Source organism: Ambystoma mexicanum, chromosome 11, assembly GCF_040938575.1.
Source record: "Ambystoma mexicanum isolate Mex_15411 chromosome 11, UKY_AmexF1_1, whole genome shotgun sequence".
NCBI lineage: Eukaryota > Metazoa > Chordata > Amphibia > Caudata > Ambystomatidae > Ambystoma > Ambystoma mexicanum.
Window position 1 is genome coordinate 357,335,537 of NC_090934.1, and position 18,226 is coordinate 357,353,762.

The 18,226-nt window shown below is 50.6% G+C and overlaps 1 protein-coding gene across 9 annotated transcripts in view; it reads left to right on the plus strand.

The window, feature by feature from the left end:
• Positions 1-18,226, plus strand: part of EYA3 (EYA transcriptional coactivator and phosphatase 3) — a 2,553,793-nt gene that overhangs the window by 1,901,759 nt on the left and 633,808 nt on the right. For all 9 annotated transcript variants that reach the window (XM_069623074.1, XM_069623072.1, XM_069623073.1 and 6 more), the window contains one exon: positions 13,938-14,027. In XM_069623074.1, the coding sequence (XP_069479175.1) occupies positions 13,938-14,027 (90 nt within the window). The remainder of the gene's footprint in view (positions 1-13,937; positions 14,028-18,226) is intronic.

Consider the following 18,226-nt stretch of genomic DNA (forward strand, 5'->3'; position numbering starts at 1 on the left):
GTGTCTCTGAACCTCATTGGTTCGTTCTTGTTCACATGCCTCATTCATTATTTCTTACTTTACTTGGTACAGATGCCCCCTGGTCAAGACATCTGGAGTGATATTTCTGCTGATCTGGAATGTTGGATACACTTGGTGGGTGCTACCCAGCACAATTTCTAGCTCGCTCCCTGTTCCCAAGATAGCTTGGAAAAGACTCCTCACGTATTCTTGCAAGTCTCCGTCCCCTATTGCCTTGGGCACTCCTCAGATTCAGATAATGTTCCGTCTTGACCTGTTCTGTCTCCTCCTGCTTGTCCAGGATTATTTAGATTTGCTGTTCCATAGCGTCCGCTCGATGTGCCAGCTCGTCATGTGCATGTCCCTGCTCACAGGCTTCTGTCTCAAGCTCGTCAACTCACCACTCCATCGCTATAACATTCTTGTTGATGTCTGAAATTACTTTAGTTGGGTCCGTTGTGCTCTCTTTTATGTCCTTCAACTCCCTCAGCATGGCCTGTAGGTCTGACCTAATCGGAGTGTCGTCCTCATCCAGTTGTGTGGGTGGTGGTGAGTGGACCTGTGCATTTGTTTGCTGATGAGCGTGCTTCTGTGATTCTGCACCCTGCATAAGCACATTAATGTCCCCCGATTGTGGGCCCTTCTGTTTCATTTGCTGTTTAGCACCCATGCTGGATTCCAGGTGAGCCATATGCCCCTCTCCCTCATGTCTGGTTTCTTCAGTGGTGGTGGGCTGGCGTCTCCCTTTGCTAGCGCAGCCTGTGCAGCTCTTTTAAATGATTTGCCCAATAGTGGCGGCCTCTATATTCCTGCTTTAGCTGGGATTTCCCTCTCCCTAGCTGTGTTGGGAGCACAGCCCGATCCTGGCCCACCACTATGCCGTGGTTATATCCCCTTCTCCCGTGGGGTGTCCTTTGCCTGCCGCATTAGACCTGCTGAGGTGGGCCTTTGATGGCTTGAAGGTCCCAGCGCTTCCTCCCTTATTCCTCCATGCCTCAGATGCCTGTGCTTGCTGGCGCAGCTCCCCCTTTCACCTCTAGGGCCAGAGGCTGCTCCATCTCTGCCAAATCCCCCTAGCCATCCAGCCCTGGCCAGGTCTTCTCCTTCCCCAGCTGTCCTGGCCACACGGGAGGGCGCTCCTCTCTGCTTCCTCGTCACCCTCCGGGGAACGTTGCCAGTGCGGGCTCCGATGCTCACCGCTGGGGCCCCGGGCTCCTCTGTCTTTCACGCCTCCACCTGTCACTGTGGGCCGCCTCTTCTCACCCAGACTCCCGTGACTCTCAGGCCTCCTCCTCACAACATGCGCTGCTTCCGCTCTATCTCCCCCGCCAGGTCCGCTGCCTTGCTGGGATCCTACTGCACTGGTCGATGCACCTCCCACACGCCTCCGCTGCCGCCGCCCCCCGCCAGCCCCACTGTACTCACCTCGGAGAGCTAAGGAGTCACCGATCCTCTGTCTCGGCTCCTTCTCCTCTTCTGCACTTCAGGGAGCTCGTTCACTGCCAGGGAGTGCGCCTCCTCTCCCCCCACTCGGGCCACCCCCATCTTGTTCAGCAGCTGCCGACACCTCAGTGGAGCCCAGTCTTTCGAATCTCTTGTCCACCTCCTCTGCAACTCAGGCGGCCGCTTCTTTACCCACTCAGGGGTGCCCTGGCTTCATTTTCAGGGGTGCTGATTACATTTCAGGGTGTATTTGGCAGTCAGGATGGGATCACAGAATGGGAGCTCAGGGAAGCAGCATCTGCTGGCGACTCCAGATAGCCATGCCCCTCCTCTCCCTTGCTATTTAACCACTACCTGGCACCTCTGGCCCACCACATCTCTACTTTCTGCTCTACCTTTGTGTTGCGCAGATGATGCCCAGCTCTCCTTCAGCCTCTACTGCTTCTCTCATACTAGACTGTCCGCTATTCAGGAATGGTGTGCCTCCAACAATCTCTGTCTTAATGCCAGTAAGAGTGAGATCCTGCTTATTGGGTCTCCTGCTCCTGCCTTCCCTCTCACACTCTTGCTGCCCACCCAGGGCCCTCTACCTGCTCCTTCCAGTGAGGCTTAGAACTTTGGGGTCACCTTCGACTCCACCCTCTCCTTCTCTCCTCACATCTCTGATGTCTCTAAAAAGTCACACTATCAGCTGCACCTCCTCATAGGTATTGTTGCTTTTCTCACTTTCCCCCAGAGCCCTGGTCCTCTCTTGGCTGGACTACTGCAACAGCCTCTTTCTAAATCTGCCTGGCTGTACTGTTCACCCTCTACAACATATCCAGAATAGGACTATGAGACTTGTCCTTGGCCTCAAGTCCAGGGATCGTATCTCTCCAGCCCTGAAATCTCTCCATTGGTTCCCTGTGGCTGCGAGGGTCAGATTCAAGACCCTATTCATTGTCCACAAGGCTTCCTGGGGCAGGGACCACACTACATCCAACTTTCTCTTGTCAAGCATCTTCCTTCTCGAGTCCTTCGGCTGGGGCCTCCCTGCCTCTCTCAAACTTTAGCAGGACCACCTAAGGTCCTAGAAGCAACTCAAGACCTTCCTTTCACTTCCGCTTTCTCTCTCCCTTGCTGATCTATCTGTTCTGCTGTGCATACTGGTTACCATGCCACTGTGAGAAACTCATGGTGACAGCAAGTACGACGGACACAAGTGCTCACAGTTCAAGGGTGTTTATTGAACAATGAATGCTGTATGCAGGTTTGAAAAAAGCCTTATCGAAACCTAAATCTATGATGGGAGCAAGCGTCAACTATCAAATGAAAATAAGGCAGTCCTAGTGGCATTGTGTCAAAACTAAAGGGCCTATACTAAGCAACCTATTGCCAAACCTCACAACTAATGCAAAAAGGGGTGTGGGATAATTCTCAAGAAAAGGAAGATGTGTTCCTAAATAATATGTCGGCATGCGGTGGCCTGGGTCTCCCTTCCCCCACGTTTTCAGTACGGGTAAGATGGAAGCTTGGGGCACAGTACAGTCTCTGGCTTCTCCACCACGAGGCGACAGTTCCAATGGCAGTTCTCAGGACCGCGGATGGCCAAGTCTTGTTTCCTTTGAAAGTCTCTTGCCTTCGTGGCCTGACATGTTCAAATCACAAAAACAAAAGTTCCTTTAATCAAATCAAAGTTTGTTAGGGTGATAATGATTCACCATTTGGCTCCCCCTCTTCTGGGTGCTGAACCTTCATGTATCATATTAATTAATTTATATGTTAGTACTTTTCTTGTGACGTTTGGATGATTGCTTGCCCGTGGATCTCCCACAGTCGGGCTTGGACCCGTTTCTGTGGCATCCCTCCTTCAGGTTCACTCTTATAGTCTCTTAACCTTTACTTTCACTTTTCTCAATCTTGGGTTGACAACTTTTCACCAATGGATCCCCCTCTGCCGGGCTCCGACCCCTCTCGATTCTTAGCCTCACTTTACCGGGTTTACTATGGCTCTCGATCAGGGTGATACTTGCTCACCTCTGGGTGCCCCTCTTCTGGGAGCTAACCCCTCTTTACGTTCAATGTTCTTCTTTTACCCAGCTCAATGGTTTCAGGATTCAATTTCCCTTTCTTTCACAGTGCTTGTTGATCGAAGTCTTTCGATTGTACAGGGATTTTGTATGACCCTCTTTATAGCCCCTTTGACCTATTTTGCTGGCTCTCCTACAGCCTTCTGGTATTTGTAGTTACGTTCAGCTGGGGATTGACCAGAATCTCTTGCATTTAGCACCCATGTGTGTGGTGCTGGTTTCCCTTTTTCGCTGGCCCTTCTTAACACTTTTTACAGCTCATTCAAAGTTTCTTGGAACATAGTTCAAACTTGCCACTCCTGCGATTCTCACTCAACACAGCCTGGCTATTATCGGTTCTCCCCTCGACTCACCTGTTGTGATGAACCGCTTGGCTTTTGGCTTCTCTGGAGTCAAGGCCGGTACCACGGGCGCACAAGCTTTCCTCGCTCCTGCTCATCTGCTGCAAAACACTGGTGCTATTGTTCACGGTTTTAGAGGCTCTTCCACAAAGGTTCCGCTGGTCTGGGACGAAAAGGGCAAGGTCACTTCTCTCCTCACCACCCTCTTGATTCCTGACGCCGTTCTCCTTCGCTTTAACTGCTGTGCGTGCTTAGCCGTCTCGTTATGCTATTTGCCGTGCTCACCTTTCTCGTACTGTACTCTCTTGCTCCACCTCTTAACCCTGTGGGGAAAAGGAAAGGCTGTTGGGTCTGTGTGATCTAAGTCAATTGCCTGACTTTGCCTGAACATGTCGGGTAAACAGGTTTTACAGAAATCTACTGCCTTGGGTTTGAAAAAGTATTTGTTTTGAAAGGGGGGTGGGAGGGTTGGAGTGTCAGAGTATCCTACAGGACAGAAAAGGGAAGGTTGCAATGGATTAGAGTGACCGGGATGGAGAACAGAGCATAGGGGATTGTGGGAAGGGTAGTGTTCTGTCATAGTAGATTGGGTGTTCGGAAGATAACATTCAGAGGGACGGGATTGGTAGGGTTTGTGAGGCAAACAGGAATGACCGGGATTATTAGTATGAAATGAACAGGGGGAAATGTGGGAATGGTAGTGTTTGTCTGAACAGAAGGTGAGTGCAGGAAATAGTGACCAGAGGGGTGTGGAAAAGTATGACGGGGTGTATGCGGGTACGGCACAGGACTACAGGGGTATTTGGGTGATATCCTAGGGAACAGGTTATATACAGAGGGGTCAGTGGATTTGGGTAAGAGATTCAATGGGAAGAAGGGGGGCAGATGTGGCACAGCTCTTAAAGGTCTCGGGGATCTCACTCTCCTCATCTTCTCCCCTGGTAACATGCTGCGTCTCACCTGGGGCATTCCCCTGAGCATAACCCTGGGTACCCCTATCCAGGTGATCCTCCCTCGCTTGTCCACCCCCAGGGTTGGGATCTGAGGGCGCCAACACTCCTCTGGCTACCTGAATAAGGGTTTCCCAAGGTCTAGCTGGGAGAATGCCCTCGGGTTTATCACACCACCCACTGAATTTAAGGGACCAGGCTCCTGCACAACCGGTTGCCCTTGCACTGCCTCTGGGCCTCCCAGCCGCTTAAGAGACTTTATCTGCAACCCTCCAGTACCTTCATTCTTTGCATTAATGAGCCTCCTCCTGGTTGCACTTACTAGTTCTCCAGCATAGGGTCTGGCATGGATTCACATGCTCATGAATATTCCCCGTCGCCAGGCTGGGAATCCTCGGTAAAGAAAAAATCAGTTTCGTTTCTGATCGGTCTTTCGTAGTAGTAACCAATCACTGATCTCTGCGTCATACTGACCACAGCCAATGACTGCCCTCTACCTAAGCCCCGCCTCTGGCAGCCATCTTCAGATTTTTACCGCACGTTCAAGTGTTGGGATCCTCGTGCTATTGCTCTCGAGCGTTAGTGCTTTTTTCACGTTTTTTCTCAGAAAAATTTCTCTTTTTTCGGTCAAAAGAGCCTCAAGCTCCACCGTTTCTTCATCCGATTAACGGGGACCCGTGTCGGATTCGTCTACGCCCCTCAAGGGTGAAGATTTCGTCGAGCCACGCTTTTGGAGGACTCCAGAAGTTTCTCAGGCCCATCTTGGACATGGCCCAGGAGAAGGGAAGCTCGACGCCCGGAAAGCTGTTCAGGGTCTGCCCTGGATGCCAGCTTCAGAATGTCTTTAAGGAGGACGAACACTCCCTTTGCCTTTACTGCCTACATGAGGACAAGACGCACGTGGAGAAGGACTGTGCGTTTTGCGGCAATATGTCGGAGCGGACCATGAAGGACCACCATCAACGTCTCGCCAACTGGCTGGAAGGAAAGAGCCCGTCAGGCGAGAAGAAGAAGAAGTCAGAGCGGTCTTCTAAGACCTTTGAGGGCGCCCTGGTGACGGGGGGTCCAACAGAAGGCCAAGCACCGCGAGTCCGCTGGCACCGGGAGCGCCGAACGGTCGGCTCTACGGTCGTATCCTCCCCGGCGCCATCAACCACGAGCCAACGCTCTGGGTCGGGTAAGAGAAAGGCCGAGCACCCGAAGCTCCTGGAGAGGCCCCGGTCGAGCTCGAAGGCGGAGGGGGAGCGAGGCAGTGTCCCCCCCCTCAAGGAGAAGGCGGTGAGCGCACCTAAGGTGGTGAAAGCCTTAATCCATCCGGCCAAGGCCTCTATCGAGACAGTCGCGGCGGCCCTGGCTCAGCCTGTGGAGGCTACACCAGTGGCGGCGACCTCGGGGTTCAGAGTCTCCCTGCCACCGCGGAGGGTGTCCTCTTTTATGCCCATCGACAGGACCCCCGTGAAACCTCCGACGGAGAAGAAAAAGGGGGGGCAGGAGGTCGTCGTGGATTCGGCCTCAACCTCTGAGGAGGAGCTGATCGAAGTGTTAAGCCACGGCGTTGGCGTGGAAGAAGACCAGCCCGTCAGGAGGGACCCCGACGTAGGAGACGACGAGAACGTCGAGGGTGCCGACGGGGCTCCTGACCGCCCGTCGGACTCCCCTCAACCAGTGCCGCAAGACAACTCGGCGGCCATTTTGTTGGCTATACAGTCCTTATGCTCGGAGAGAAGGACGAGACTGCCGTTACCACCAACGGAGGAACCGCTCCCGACGGGGGACCCGGAGCCAGGCCCTTCTGGGAGCCCTCCCCCTAAGAGAAGAAGGATTCATCCTCCACCTCCTTTACAGCCATCGCGCCCTGTTCAGCCCTCCTCCCCGTCCACGACAAGTGGGGATGATACGGGGACTGACACGGCCACGACGGGTACAGACGACGAGGTTTACGACGAGGATCTCCCGTCGTCACCTCCCACCCGGGCTTCCCCACCCGACGAGATTGGATCGTTTCACTCCATGATCGCCAGGGCATCCGAGCTTTTCCAGCTCTGCCCGGAAGAGAAGAAGGAAGGTTTCCTTTATCAACGGCGCGAGGCCAAGAGGAAGACGGTCCTCGCTGTACCTCTACTGGACGATATTTGGGATGAGGGCCTCGCCCTCCTCAAGAACCCATCCACGACGCCGGCTAGAAAGGATCGGGACGCGGCCCCCTTGTGCCTTCGGGCACAGCCGACCCCAGACTCGGTCGTCTCCGCGGCGGCCAGGAAGAAAGCGGGGGGGGGGGCGCAGCCTCTACGTCGACCTCCCCGTCGGACGGCGAGGGAAAGAAATTAGACACGATGGGACGCAGAGTCATCTCGTCGGCAGCGACGACGATTAAGGCGGCCAACGCCTTGGCTTTCGTAGCCCGCTACGACACGGAGTTGTGGTACAAACTGGCCCCCCCTGCTGGACTTCCTACCAGACAAGAGGGCGGAAGCCCTAGAGATCTTGCAGGAAGGAGAGGTGGCGTCAGACCACGCCATTACGATTGCAACGGACATCGCTGACACTGGATTTCGCCAGTTGCGCAACGGCATGTGCCTTAGGCGGCGTGGATGGCTCAAGGCTACTGACTTCTGTCAGGACGTGCAGACCAGAGTCTTGGACATGCCGTTCGACAGAAACAACCTGTTTGGGAAAACAGTGGACGATTCCCTTCAGGCCATCAAGGCGGACACGGAGACGGCCCGGGCTCTTGGGGTTCTCCAGCAACGGCGGCCGCCCTTTTGGAGCGGCGGAGGCAAACAGGGTGCCTCCAAAGGTTCCAGCGGCGGATTTTCCACCTACCGTCAAGCGGCCCGTTCGTCGTCGCAGGAAGCTTACAGGGGACGAGGCAAGTCAGGCAGACCCCGTCGTCGTCGCCAAGTAGGACAAGGCGGCAAAGCCTCGTCAAAGCAGGACTGAACAGGCCGTGGGGTCGGGCCCCCACCGCAGCACCCCGGTGGGAGGCCGGCTGGCGAGCTTCGTCAGCGTGTGGGAGTCCATCTCCACCGACCGTTGGGTGCTGGACGCCCTGGCCCAGGGTCACGCGCTCGAGTTTCTAAAGAGGTGCCCGCGCGTCCCCCCTGTGGCCAGGAAAGAAAATCACGGCCCTCAACTTCTCTTGGAGGTAAAGGCGATGCTCAAGAAGGGCGCCATCGAGCTTGTCCCAAAGAGGCTTTGGGGCTCCGGAGTTTACTCAAGATACTTCCTCGTGAAGAAGAAGATGGGAGGATGGCGTCCCATCCTGGACCTACGACGACTGAACAAATTCATCAAGGCACAGAAGTTCCGGATGGTCACCCTCCAACACGTCCTGGGTCAATTGGAGGAGGGCGATTTCCTGTTGTCGTTGGATTTGGAGGATGCCTACTTCCATATTCCCATCCTAAAGGGACACCGAAAGTTTCTCAGGTTCGTGGTCCAAGGGTGTCACTAACAGTTCAAAGCCCTTCCCTTCGGATTGAGGTCAGCACCCAGGGTGTTCACCAAGTGCCTCGCACCGGTGGCGGCGCAGCTGCGCCGAGAGGGGATCCACGTCTACCCCTAACTGGACGACTGGCTCATCCGAGCAAAGACAAAGGAGCTCGCCGTGGAGCACACGGCAAGGACCGTCCAACTACTCACGGACCTGGGATTCTCCATAAACTACGCCAAGTCCCACCTGGTGCCCGCGCAAGACGCACTGTTTCTGGGAGCGAAGCTCGACACAGTGTCGCTTCTGGCCTCTCCGTCGGAGGAAAGGACGAGGGCCATCTTGGGCAAGGCGCAGCGGATGCTGGCTAGGGACGCGGCCAGGGTGAGGTCCATCAAGTCCCTCCTCGGAATGATGTCTTCTTGCATTTATCTCATCCGCCTGTGCAGGCTCCGGATGCGCCCGTTGCAGGAGTTCCTGGACGTGCGTTGGATCCAGACGACGGGCAGCTTCAAGGAGAGGATCACACTCGACGAGAGTTTCCGACGAGCAATCCGGTGGTGGGGCACCTGCGCGCATCTGACGGCGGGCATGGACTTCCAGACCCCCGGCCACCAGGAGACACAGTGACCACGGTGGGGCACTCCCCAGATCGATCTGTTCGCGACGGCGACGAACTCCAAGTGCCGGAGGTTCGCCAGCAGGTTTCCCCAGCCGAGGAGCATGGGCGATGCTTTCTCGTTCCCCTGGGAGGGCCTGTTTCTATACGCGTTCCCTCCATTGCCATTGCTGATCCTGCTCATCAACCAGCTCAAGAGGTCACTGTGCAGGATGATCCTCGTCGCACCTGCGTGGCCGAGACAGATATGGTTCCCGGACCTTCTGGACTTGTCAGCGTCCCCGTCAATCAAGCTGCCAGTGGACGCGGATCTTCTCTCCAGGGAAGGAGGCGCCATCCTCCATCACGACCCGAAGTCGCTGAACTTGCAGGCCTGGCTCCTGCAGCGTTAGAGTTTGGAGGATACGACATACCGGCCGACTGCAGAGAGGTTCTTGCAAAGGCCAGGGCGTCCTCAACTCTTAAATGCTATGGACACAAATGGAAGAGGTTCTCTGTCTGGTGCCACGCACAGAAGATTAACCTTCTACGGATTACGGTCCCCCAGGTACTGCCGTACCTTCTGACGCTGGCCAAGGCTGGACTGGCGCACGCGTCCATCAAGATTCATCTTGCTGCGATCTCCCGATACACCAGAACCACGGGGCAGACGTCTTTGTGGTCTCATCGTCTGGTGAAAGAATTCATGAAGGGACTGTTCAGATCGTTCCCGCCGGTGAAGGCTCCGGCCCCGGCGTGGGAGCCCAACGTGGTGCTGACCAAGCTCATGGGACCCCTGTTCGAGCCTCTGCACTCGGCTCCGTTGACGTTCTTGTCGTGGAAAACAGCGTTTCTTGTGGCCATCACCTCCGCACGAAGAGTGGGAGAGATCCAGGCCCTTTCCTGCAAGCCCCCGTACTTGACTTTTCACGACACGAGGGTAGTGCTCAGGACGCACCCCTCCTTCATGCCCAAGGTGCCGTCGGACATCCACCTCAACGAACCCTTGGTGTTGCCTGTTTTCTTCCCGTTGCCTTTGTCGCCGGCCGAAAGGACTTTGCACTCGCTGGATGTGGCTAGAGCGCTGAAGTTCTACATGGACCGCACGAAGTGTTTTCGGAAAACGTCACAACTTTTTGTGAACTTTGGACCTGTCAATCAGGGGAAGGCTCTCTCAAAGGCCTCCATTTCCAGATGGCTCTCCGGCTGTATCATGTACTGTCATCGGTTGGCAAACCGACCGCTGCCTGGCCGTCCGAGAGCCCATTCCACCAGAGTGATCGTAGCTACCACGGCGTTCATATCTGGTGTACCCTTGCTGGACATCTGCAGGGCGGCTACGTGGAGGTCGACGCACACCTTCAAGAAATTCTACTGCATCGATCGGGATTCCAGGGAGGAGTCTAGGGTCGGCCAAGCAATGCTACGCAACCTGTTCGCCTAAGGCGAGCCTGGTGAGGAGGTAAGAATTGCTTAATGTTGAGTTTGATGTAATGCTTAATGTTGAGCCTTTGCCACCTCCCGTGGTTGTGCATGTGTGTACTGCTATGTATTCTTTATTCATGAGCATGTGAATCCATGCCAGACCCCATGCTGGAGAAGGAACAAGTTATTTACCTGTAACTGTTGTTCTCCAGCATGGGTCTGGCATGGATTCACATGCGAACCCTCCCTCCTACCCCTCTGCGGCTCTTCACTTGGTCATACTGCCACTTCACGTGCTACCAAATCTGAAGATGGCTGCCAGAGGCGGGGCTTGGGTAGAGGGCAGTCATTGGCTGTGGTCAGTATGACGCAGAGATCAGTGATTGGTTACTACTACGAAAGACAGATCAGAAACGAAACTGATAATGATTTTTTCTTTACCGAGGATTCCCAGCCTGACGACGGGGAATATTCATGAGCATGTGAATCCATGCCAGACCCATGCTGGAGAACAACAGTTACACGTAAGTAACTTGTTCCTTACTTGCATTCTCCCCTCCTCCCCCCTGGCACATCTGCAACTCCCACCCCCACTCTCCACCGCACTTGCATGATTTGAATGACACAAGGCCTAGTAAGATCGTTGTTATGTCCTCCTTCTTTCCTCCCTACCTTGTCACATCTAGAAAGACTTGTGTACTGGCGCGTTACAAATCACTTACCATATATCATTAATGCAGAGATCGTTGGAGGCGCATCAGTCCGTAATTACGGATAGACAGTCAAGAATGACCGAGGGCGGAGAGGGAGACTAAGGGAAGTCTGAAATAACATCATAACACTGAAAGTTAGAAGAGAAGGTGGAGATCAAGGATCAAATGGGCCAAAGGGGCCAGATAGACATTGAAGAGCCAGGGTGAGAGGATAGTGCCCTGGGGAACACCATTTTGGAGAGAGAGGTGGATGAGAGAAAAGACCCAAGTTGGTCCTGGGAGGGTCGGTCGAGAAGGAAGGTGGTCAGACACGCCAGAGCCTGATCCGTGATGCCAAGTTTCTCTCGCAGTCTATCGATCCGGGTGGCGCGATTGACTGTGTCGAAAGGAGAGGAAAGGTCAAAAAGTATGTGGGCAGAGGGAGAGCTGGAGTCTAGATTAGAGAGCAGATCTTTACGGGTGCTCAGGAAAATAGTTTCCCTGCCTCTGGCTGCTCTGAAGCCAGACTGATAGTCATAGAGACAACCAACAAATTCAGTGTGGAGAGCAAGCTGGGAGCAGACCAGATTTCAAGGAGTTTGCCCTGGAAAGGAGTGATAGAAATCAGGCGATAGTTAGCCGGACAGGTAGGATTGGCAGACGGCTTTTTATGGGGGGGTGCACAAGGGAGTGCTTGAGGAGAGAGGGGAAAGAGTCAGTGGCGAAAGAGTGATTGCAGAGATTGGCCAAGGCTAGATCGAGGGTGGCAATGTGGTCCTTGATGGTTTTGGAAGAGCAGGGGAGCACCTGTTTGGATGGCACTTTCATAGATCAGACTTGTTAAGAAAACTTTTCTGGTGTTGTCGGAGAGGTGGAGGAGGAGGAAAAAGGAGGAGGATAGGGAGCGGAGGCCAAAGGAAGCCGGAGAGAGGTAGAGGGGTGAGGAAGAAGAGTGTGAGGACAGGATGTCTTGTGTTTTAGTGGTGAAGTGGGCATCCAAGCCCTTACAGAGGACCTGAGAGGGAACAGCAGAGGTGGTGACTGCAGTAGGATTGTCCAGCTCCTTGCAGATTTTAAAGAGTTCAGCCATGTTGTTAGAGGATGCAGAGACGGGGAGAGTATTGGTTGGAAGAGGGACAAAGGCAGATCAGTTTTGAAATGTTAGGTTTTAGTGAGTGTATGCCAGCAACACCACAGTCCTGGTGATAGTATGGTTCTGCGTGTTTGGCCATTGCACTTGCATATGAGTTTTTGGATCTGGTACATCTCATAGTCTGCCAACTCACTGTGGCTGTTCCCTGGCATTTTGGCAGCATTTCTATGCTGGGAAGTCCTCCCTTACCCCTTTCTAAGCACCCTTCCCAACGTCCCTTAAATAATAAAAAATGCATATTCTCTAATTCTCTAATATGTTCCCTCCATAAAAATACTGTGAAAAAAGGTAGCAAAACCGAAGTGAAAATAATGCTGAGAAACGGTTGTGGTGAGTTGGGCTGGTACCATGTGTTTTATCTGAAAGGGAGAGCCCAAGATCTGTTAACAACATTGTTGTGAGGCCTGGCGAATTGCTGGTTTTGGTCAGGGAGTGTGAGAGCTGAAAATTTGAGAAGTGGCATAACTCTGTTAATTTAATGTGCATTGCTTGGCATGAAGTTACCATTTTCGAGGGCATCTGTGTGTGAAGTGTATGTTTGTAGAAGATATAGAGGACAGTGGGTTACTTGGGAAGAAGAGAGGAGTAAAAAATGTAGGGGGTAAAACACAGGTGGGAGTGTTGTCGGTAGAGGGGCTCCCACACCCCCCTTTCATTTTTGCAAAACTTGGGGTTTCACCCCCTGTAACAGAGGGTAATCCAGACATGGGCCCCTTGCTCTCACTGCTCCTTAGAGAGGCTCAGCTTTGCCACACTGAGGAGGCCCAACCTGGTTGAAATACGTGTCTGCGGTTGCTCTTGTTCAGAGGAGAATTGCCTAGCATTTCTGTGCTGCACTGCTCTTGTGGGTGACACCAGACTGATATGCAAATGGATATGGCTTCTCTGTGAAGGGTGCTGTGAACTAAAACGTGATTGTAGACCCTCCTGAGTGGAAATAATTCCATTGAACCTGGTATTTGACCCATGTTCGTCCTCAGTAAAGGGGCTCCCACGCTCCTTTTTAATTTTTGTAACACTTGATGTTTCATCCTAAGTAACCAAGGGTAATCCAGACATGGGCCCCTTGCTCGTCGTGCCTTAGAGAGGCTCAGCTTCACTTTACTGAGGAGGCCCAACAAGGCTGAAGCACGTGTCTGGGGTTGCTGATGGTACTCTAGTTCAGAGGAGAATTGCTGAGCATTTCGGTGTTGGAATGCCCTTGTGTGTGAGACCAGACTGATTGCAAATAGATATGTCTTATCTGTGAAGGGTGCAGTGAGCTAAAACGTGGTTGTAGACCCTCTGGGCTGAAGATATTCTGTAGAACATGGTATTTGACCCATGTTCTTCCTTAGTAGCGGGGCTCCCACACTGCTTTATAATCACAGTGCGGAGCATAGAATGGATTGGAAAAATCAAGCAGCAAATCCAAGTTGGTGCACTACCTGCAGTGGGGGACAACCTAGGAACAACATCACAGTGGATAGCATAAAAGCAATGGGACACAACCACAGAGCAAACTCGGATTGAGGCGCATAAATGCGAGTCACAACCTTGTTTTTAAACATTGGAGCGCATACATGCAGTGATTGTGAGACACAACCCAGGTGTTGGATAACAGTGCAGATTGACGTGTCAGGCTAGGCTTGCTAAGCCATAGAATTTTTTTTCAAAGAATGGTGAGGGGGAGCCACCCTCGTTTTGCACAATATCTTAATAACTGTAGCAGCCAAGATGCTTTTATTACATTGCAGTCTGCTGTTAACATTGCAGTGTTCTCTCTCAAGGCCTGTATCTGCTGTTTACTGGCTCCAAATGAGTGCTTTGTCATGACTTCCTTTCTTGCATTTTTAGGATCCTACTATAGTCGTAAGCTCTGGTTTGGCAATGGAGGAAATGATTTTTGAGGTGGCAGACACGCATCTGTTTTTCAATGACCTGGAGGTATGTGCATGAATTTTTATTTTCTTGTTTTCATTGACACTAATAATACACAAAACTGCCTGTTCGTTCCTATAGTACATTGAAGACTCATGAGGTATGATGATGAAAATGGGTGTGCTAGGATGGGATCAAGGGCGAGGAATAGCAGTTAGTACCTAGGCAAGGGCTGCAATAAGTTAAAACAATATATGTGTTAAGGAGTAATCCATCCTGCCTCGAAGGAACCAAGTGCCGCAAGGCCGCCTAGGTTTCTGAATAGTTGGGGCGAGGCACTCATGTTGATTTCAACAACATTGCAAATATGCCAGGGTGGCCCGTGTTAGCCAGAATCCTGTGCAGTGCCCTTAGGGACCACTACATACAATTAAGACTACAAGTGGTAATCCAAGTTCACCTTTGGTACAAGCCTGTACTACACTGTTAAAGTGGTAGCAGTAGCGGAGCAGCCAGACTTATCTCAAGAGTAAATGAGCAGTAGTAGAGATTACACAAAGGACCACAATTACTGTGACTCAAGCAAACACTGACTCAAGGTTTCAGGTAAAAAAATATATGTATATTTATTTTTAAACCATCTGTTATAAAACACTACACCTCCTATACATTCGAAACCACATGTAAAATACACTACTCAACCAATTCTACTTGTTCCAGTAAATTCAAGGTAAGTACATTAGGATTTGACAGACCGGTGTTGCGATACTAACGCGTAACCGCAAATAAAAATGCTCACAAAGTTAAAACACACTTTGTACTTTAGAATTTCAAACGAGGGAAAAGTGGATAAAGAAATCATAGGCAATCCTTTTTCAAGGCAAGGAGACTTGAGGACTCATTCAAAGATACAGATTAAAGTCAATAGGCCTGTGCCAGTGTCAATGGAGCAGTTGCTCAGTTGCCGAGGATCACACGTCGAACAGTTCGAGATTCGAGATGCCAAGAGTTCGTAAAGATTGTCAAATGGAAGGAAAAGTTATAAGAAGGAGGGAAGAAAGAACAAATCTTCGTTGAGGAAAAGGGTTCACCCCGATTCCGGCTGGTCAGACGGAGAGAATGACCAAGTGTGCACAGTACCTTATTCCGTTGGAGAAAAGCTGGTGCCACGGCAGCTGTTCCTGGTAGTTCCTGCAGACTCACGGTTCCTGCGGCTTCAGTCGTGGGGACAAGAAGGACGACGTCTACTACCCAGGAATGAGGCCAGCAGCAGCGAAAAAGACGATGATGAATAAAACGTGCGCTCCTTTAAATCAGGAGAGGGCTCTTCTGATGGCTATCCCGACCACTACAGCACAGCAGTGATTTCGACCCAGGAGAGGATTCTCTGACTGAAGAAAAGACGAGTTGGTTGATCCCACTAGGCTCAAGGGAAGAAGACTCCGAACTGGATCTTCTTAGTCGTTGAAGGCGTAGATAGCTCAGGACTGCAGCCGGGCTTCACCGGGACTCGGGGTTGCAGCAGCCATCTTCTTCTCTGCTTCTCTTCGGTTCCTTGTAGTTCCAGAGGTGACTCTGCCTTCTAGCTCAAGAGTCCTGCCTTTTATGCCAAAATCCCCCATTCACACAGCCTGGCTGTCAGTCACTCAGCAGGGGGGTTGTCCAGCCCGGACAACCACCTCAGCCAATCAACTACACCCCGCCCTCACATTCAGCCCACCTAGACACCCAGACGCCAAAGTAGGGCTTCTGGTCAGAAGCCCGCCAAAGGTCGGCGAACAAAGGACGCAAACCAGGTTTGCCGCGCAAAGAAAGACCCAAGAAGGATGTTAACAAAAATAAATGGCGATTAAACCCAACCAGAGCTGAAATAAAAAGTATTTGGGCCAGCGGGTTTAAAGTTCGAGTCTACTAAAATAGCCTAAAACACTACCACGTTATGTAATATAATCGCGGTAGGAAAATCAGAGTAGGTACCACTGCCACCAGCCAAGTCTTAATGTTAAGGGAGTGAACCAATGCTCCAAGAGGTACAGATAAAAAGGGCTAAGAATTAACCATTTCCAATACTCCATGTAAAATGGGGTGTACTGGATCTGTGGTTAAATGACTATGTAAAGTTAATGGCAACTTTACCCTTTTCTTGGGGACAGTAGTCAGCCCCAGAAACGGAGTCGGTGGGAAGTCTAAAAGACAACCCTGTGTCACTGCACTGAAGGTGCTGTGTAACACACAAAAGAGGGGGGCAACTGAAGTGGTGTACTCCAGAATCCACAATCACAAAAACAGATTAAATACACATGGCAAAACACAGGTAAGAGTCACACTCTTACCCAGTAGACACAATAAACTCCAGAAATCCAGCAAAGCTGCTGAGGGACTCACTAGGTAAAGGAAATTAGCCATAGAATGAGAATTCTCCCTAACAGCCCGACATGTGGTCCTCCACAGCAAGTAAGAGGAAGAAGAGAATAGGTGGCAGGCATACGTTTGTACTGCCCACAGGTAGTGTACACATTGGAATGACACTCTGTGACCTTGGACGATCATGTTGGCACCATTGTGGCCAAGATCCCAATAATCTGTTGAGATCCTCAGCAGCTTTTCAGGATTCCTTTTAGCTGAGGAAGTGCCCATTTCCTATTAGTGTGACTCTTTGATTTCAACCTTGTATGAATGGTCCCTGATCTTTTATTGAATTTCTTCATCACTGGTGGATTCATTATGAAAAGTTTAGCAGCATCCTGAATAGTACCCTTGGGTGTTACTATGTGGTGGTTTACAGTAATGTTAGATTTTATTTCTGACTTTCAGGCGCGGTTTCCAAACCAGCGAAGAAAGATGTAAAATTCAATTACTTATCCATATGCTTCAAAGTGAGTTGCTGACAGTTGTTCATTGCCTTGTCTGGAACACTCCTTTGTGGACAACACAAGACACATACAAAGCAACAGCAAATGCAGATACATGTTTCATTAACAAACTGATACATCCTTCAGGATATTCTTTGCATAGTGACAAATACACACAACTCATAACTATAGTCACACAGACTGAAACATAAACACACATACAGCAGTGCTCTTCAAGATGTTTGGTGTTGAAAGAGCCTGGGGCTCAATAGTCATTTCTTGGTCAAGGACCATTTCATCCTGCAGGTTGTTTAAGAGGAGGTTGGCAGTGAACAGGTCTTCAAATGCCCCCTTATTTTTTTATTTTTATTTTTTATTGTTTTGGTTGAAATTAATCAACCTTTCAATATTTATATTTTTACATGTTTCAAATTACAATCATACATCAATATAAAGAACAGATAAAAAATTATAAGATTATTTCCATTAACTCAACTTCTAAGCAACATATTTAACAATGACATAAACATTAAAACATAACTCAATTGACATCATAAAAGGATGAAACATTAAATTTTAATTTAAAAATTGCAAAACATAATTCGAACATAATGCTCTTGAAACTTCTCATTTCCCTCTTCACACAAGCTCCCCTAGCAACCAATGTTCAATATGTGATCAAACCCAATAATACACAGTCTCATATTGCCTAGAAAATTAGTGATGTTATTTAAGGTGCTTCTATCCGCAGGCTGTCCAGGAAATTGATGGTTGCTATCTGAAGCACTAATTGTGCATTGCCCAAAATGATATCCCAACATGCACCATATTGCAAGTTACCCAAGAACCTGCAGTGTTTATCAAAATGGATCTTCCTTAAATGACTCAATGCCAAACATTGTGTGAGCAGGTGTTCTAAAGTTTCAGGGTTGTTGGCATCATTACAAAACCAGCACACATTTGCCTGGGGTTCCAACAAGCGGCCAACATTTCCTTAACAGGCCACAAATTAAAACGCAGACATAAAATTGACTGTCTATAATGTGGCAATGGTACTCTAATTAAATAGGAAGGCAACATCTGCAGTTTTTTTTGGAGGGAACCTACTAGCATTGCCATCTTTATAGGTTACACAGCGGTCACAAGTAGAAATCCAGTCTATATCATACAACTTTCATTTCGCTTTGCCTCCCTTATGGGAAATCAAATACCACACCAAGCACAGTTCAATGAAATGCCAATTAAGTCGCCTTCAAACTGTACTGTTATAGAAGTTATTCAGAATAGCAGGTTCAGAAGTTGTGAAAGTGTAATGGTTAATCTCTGGCTTCCAACTTGGACTCCTGCACTGCCTTTGAAGATTGTATAGGCTGGCATGCAGTGCATGGAATCTGAGACACCAGAGGTCTCAGG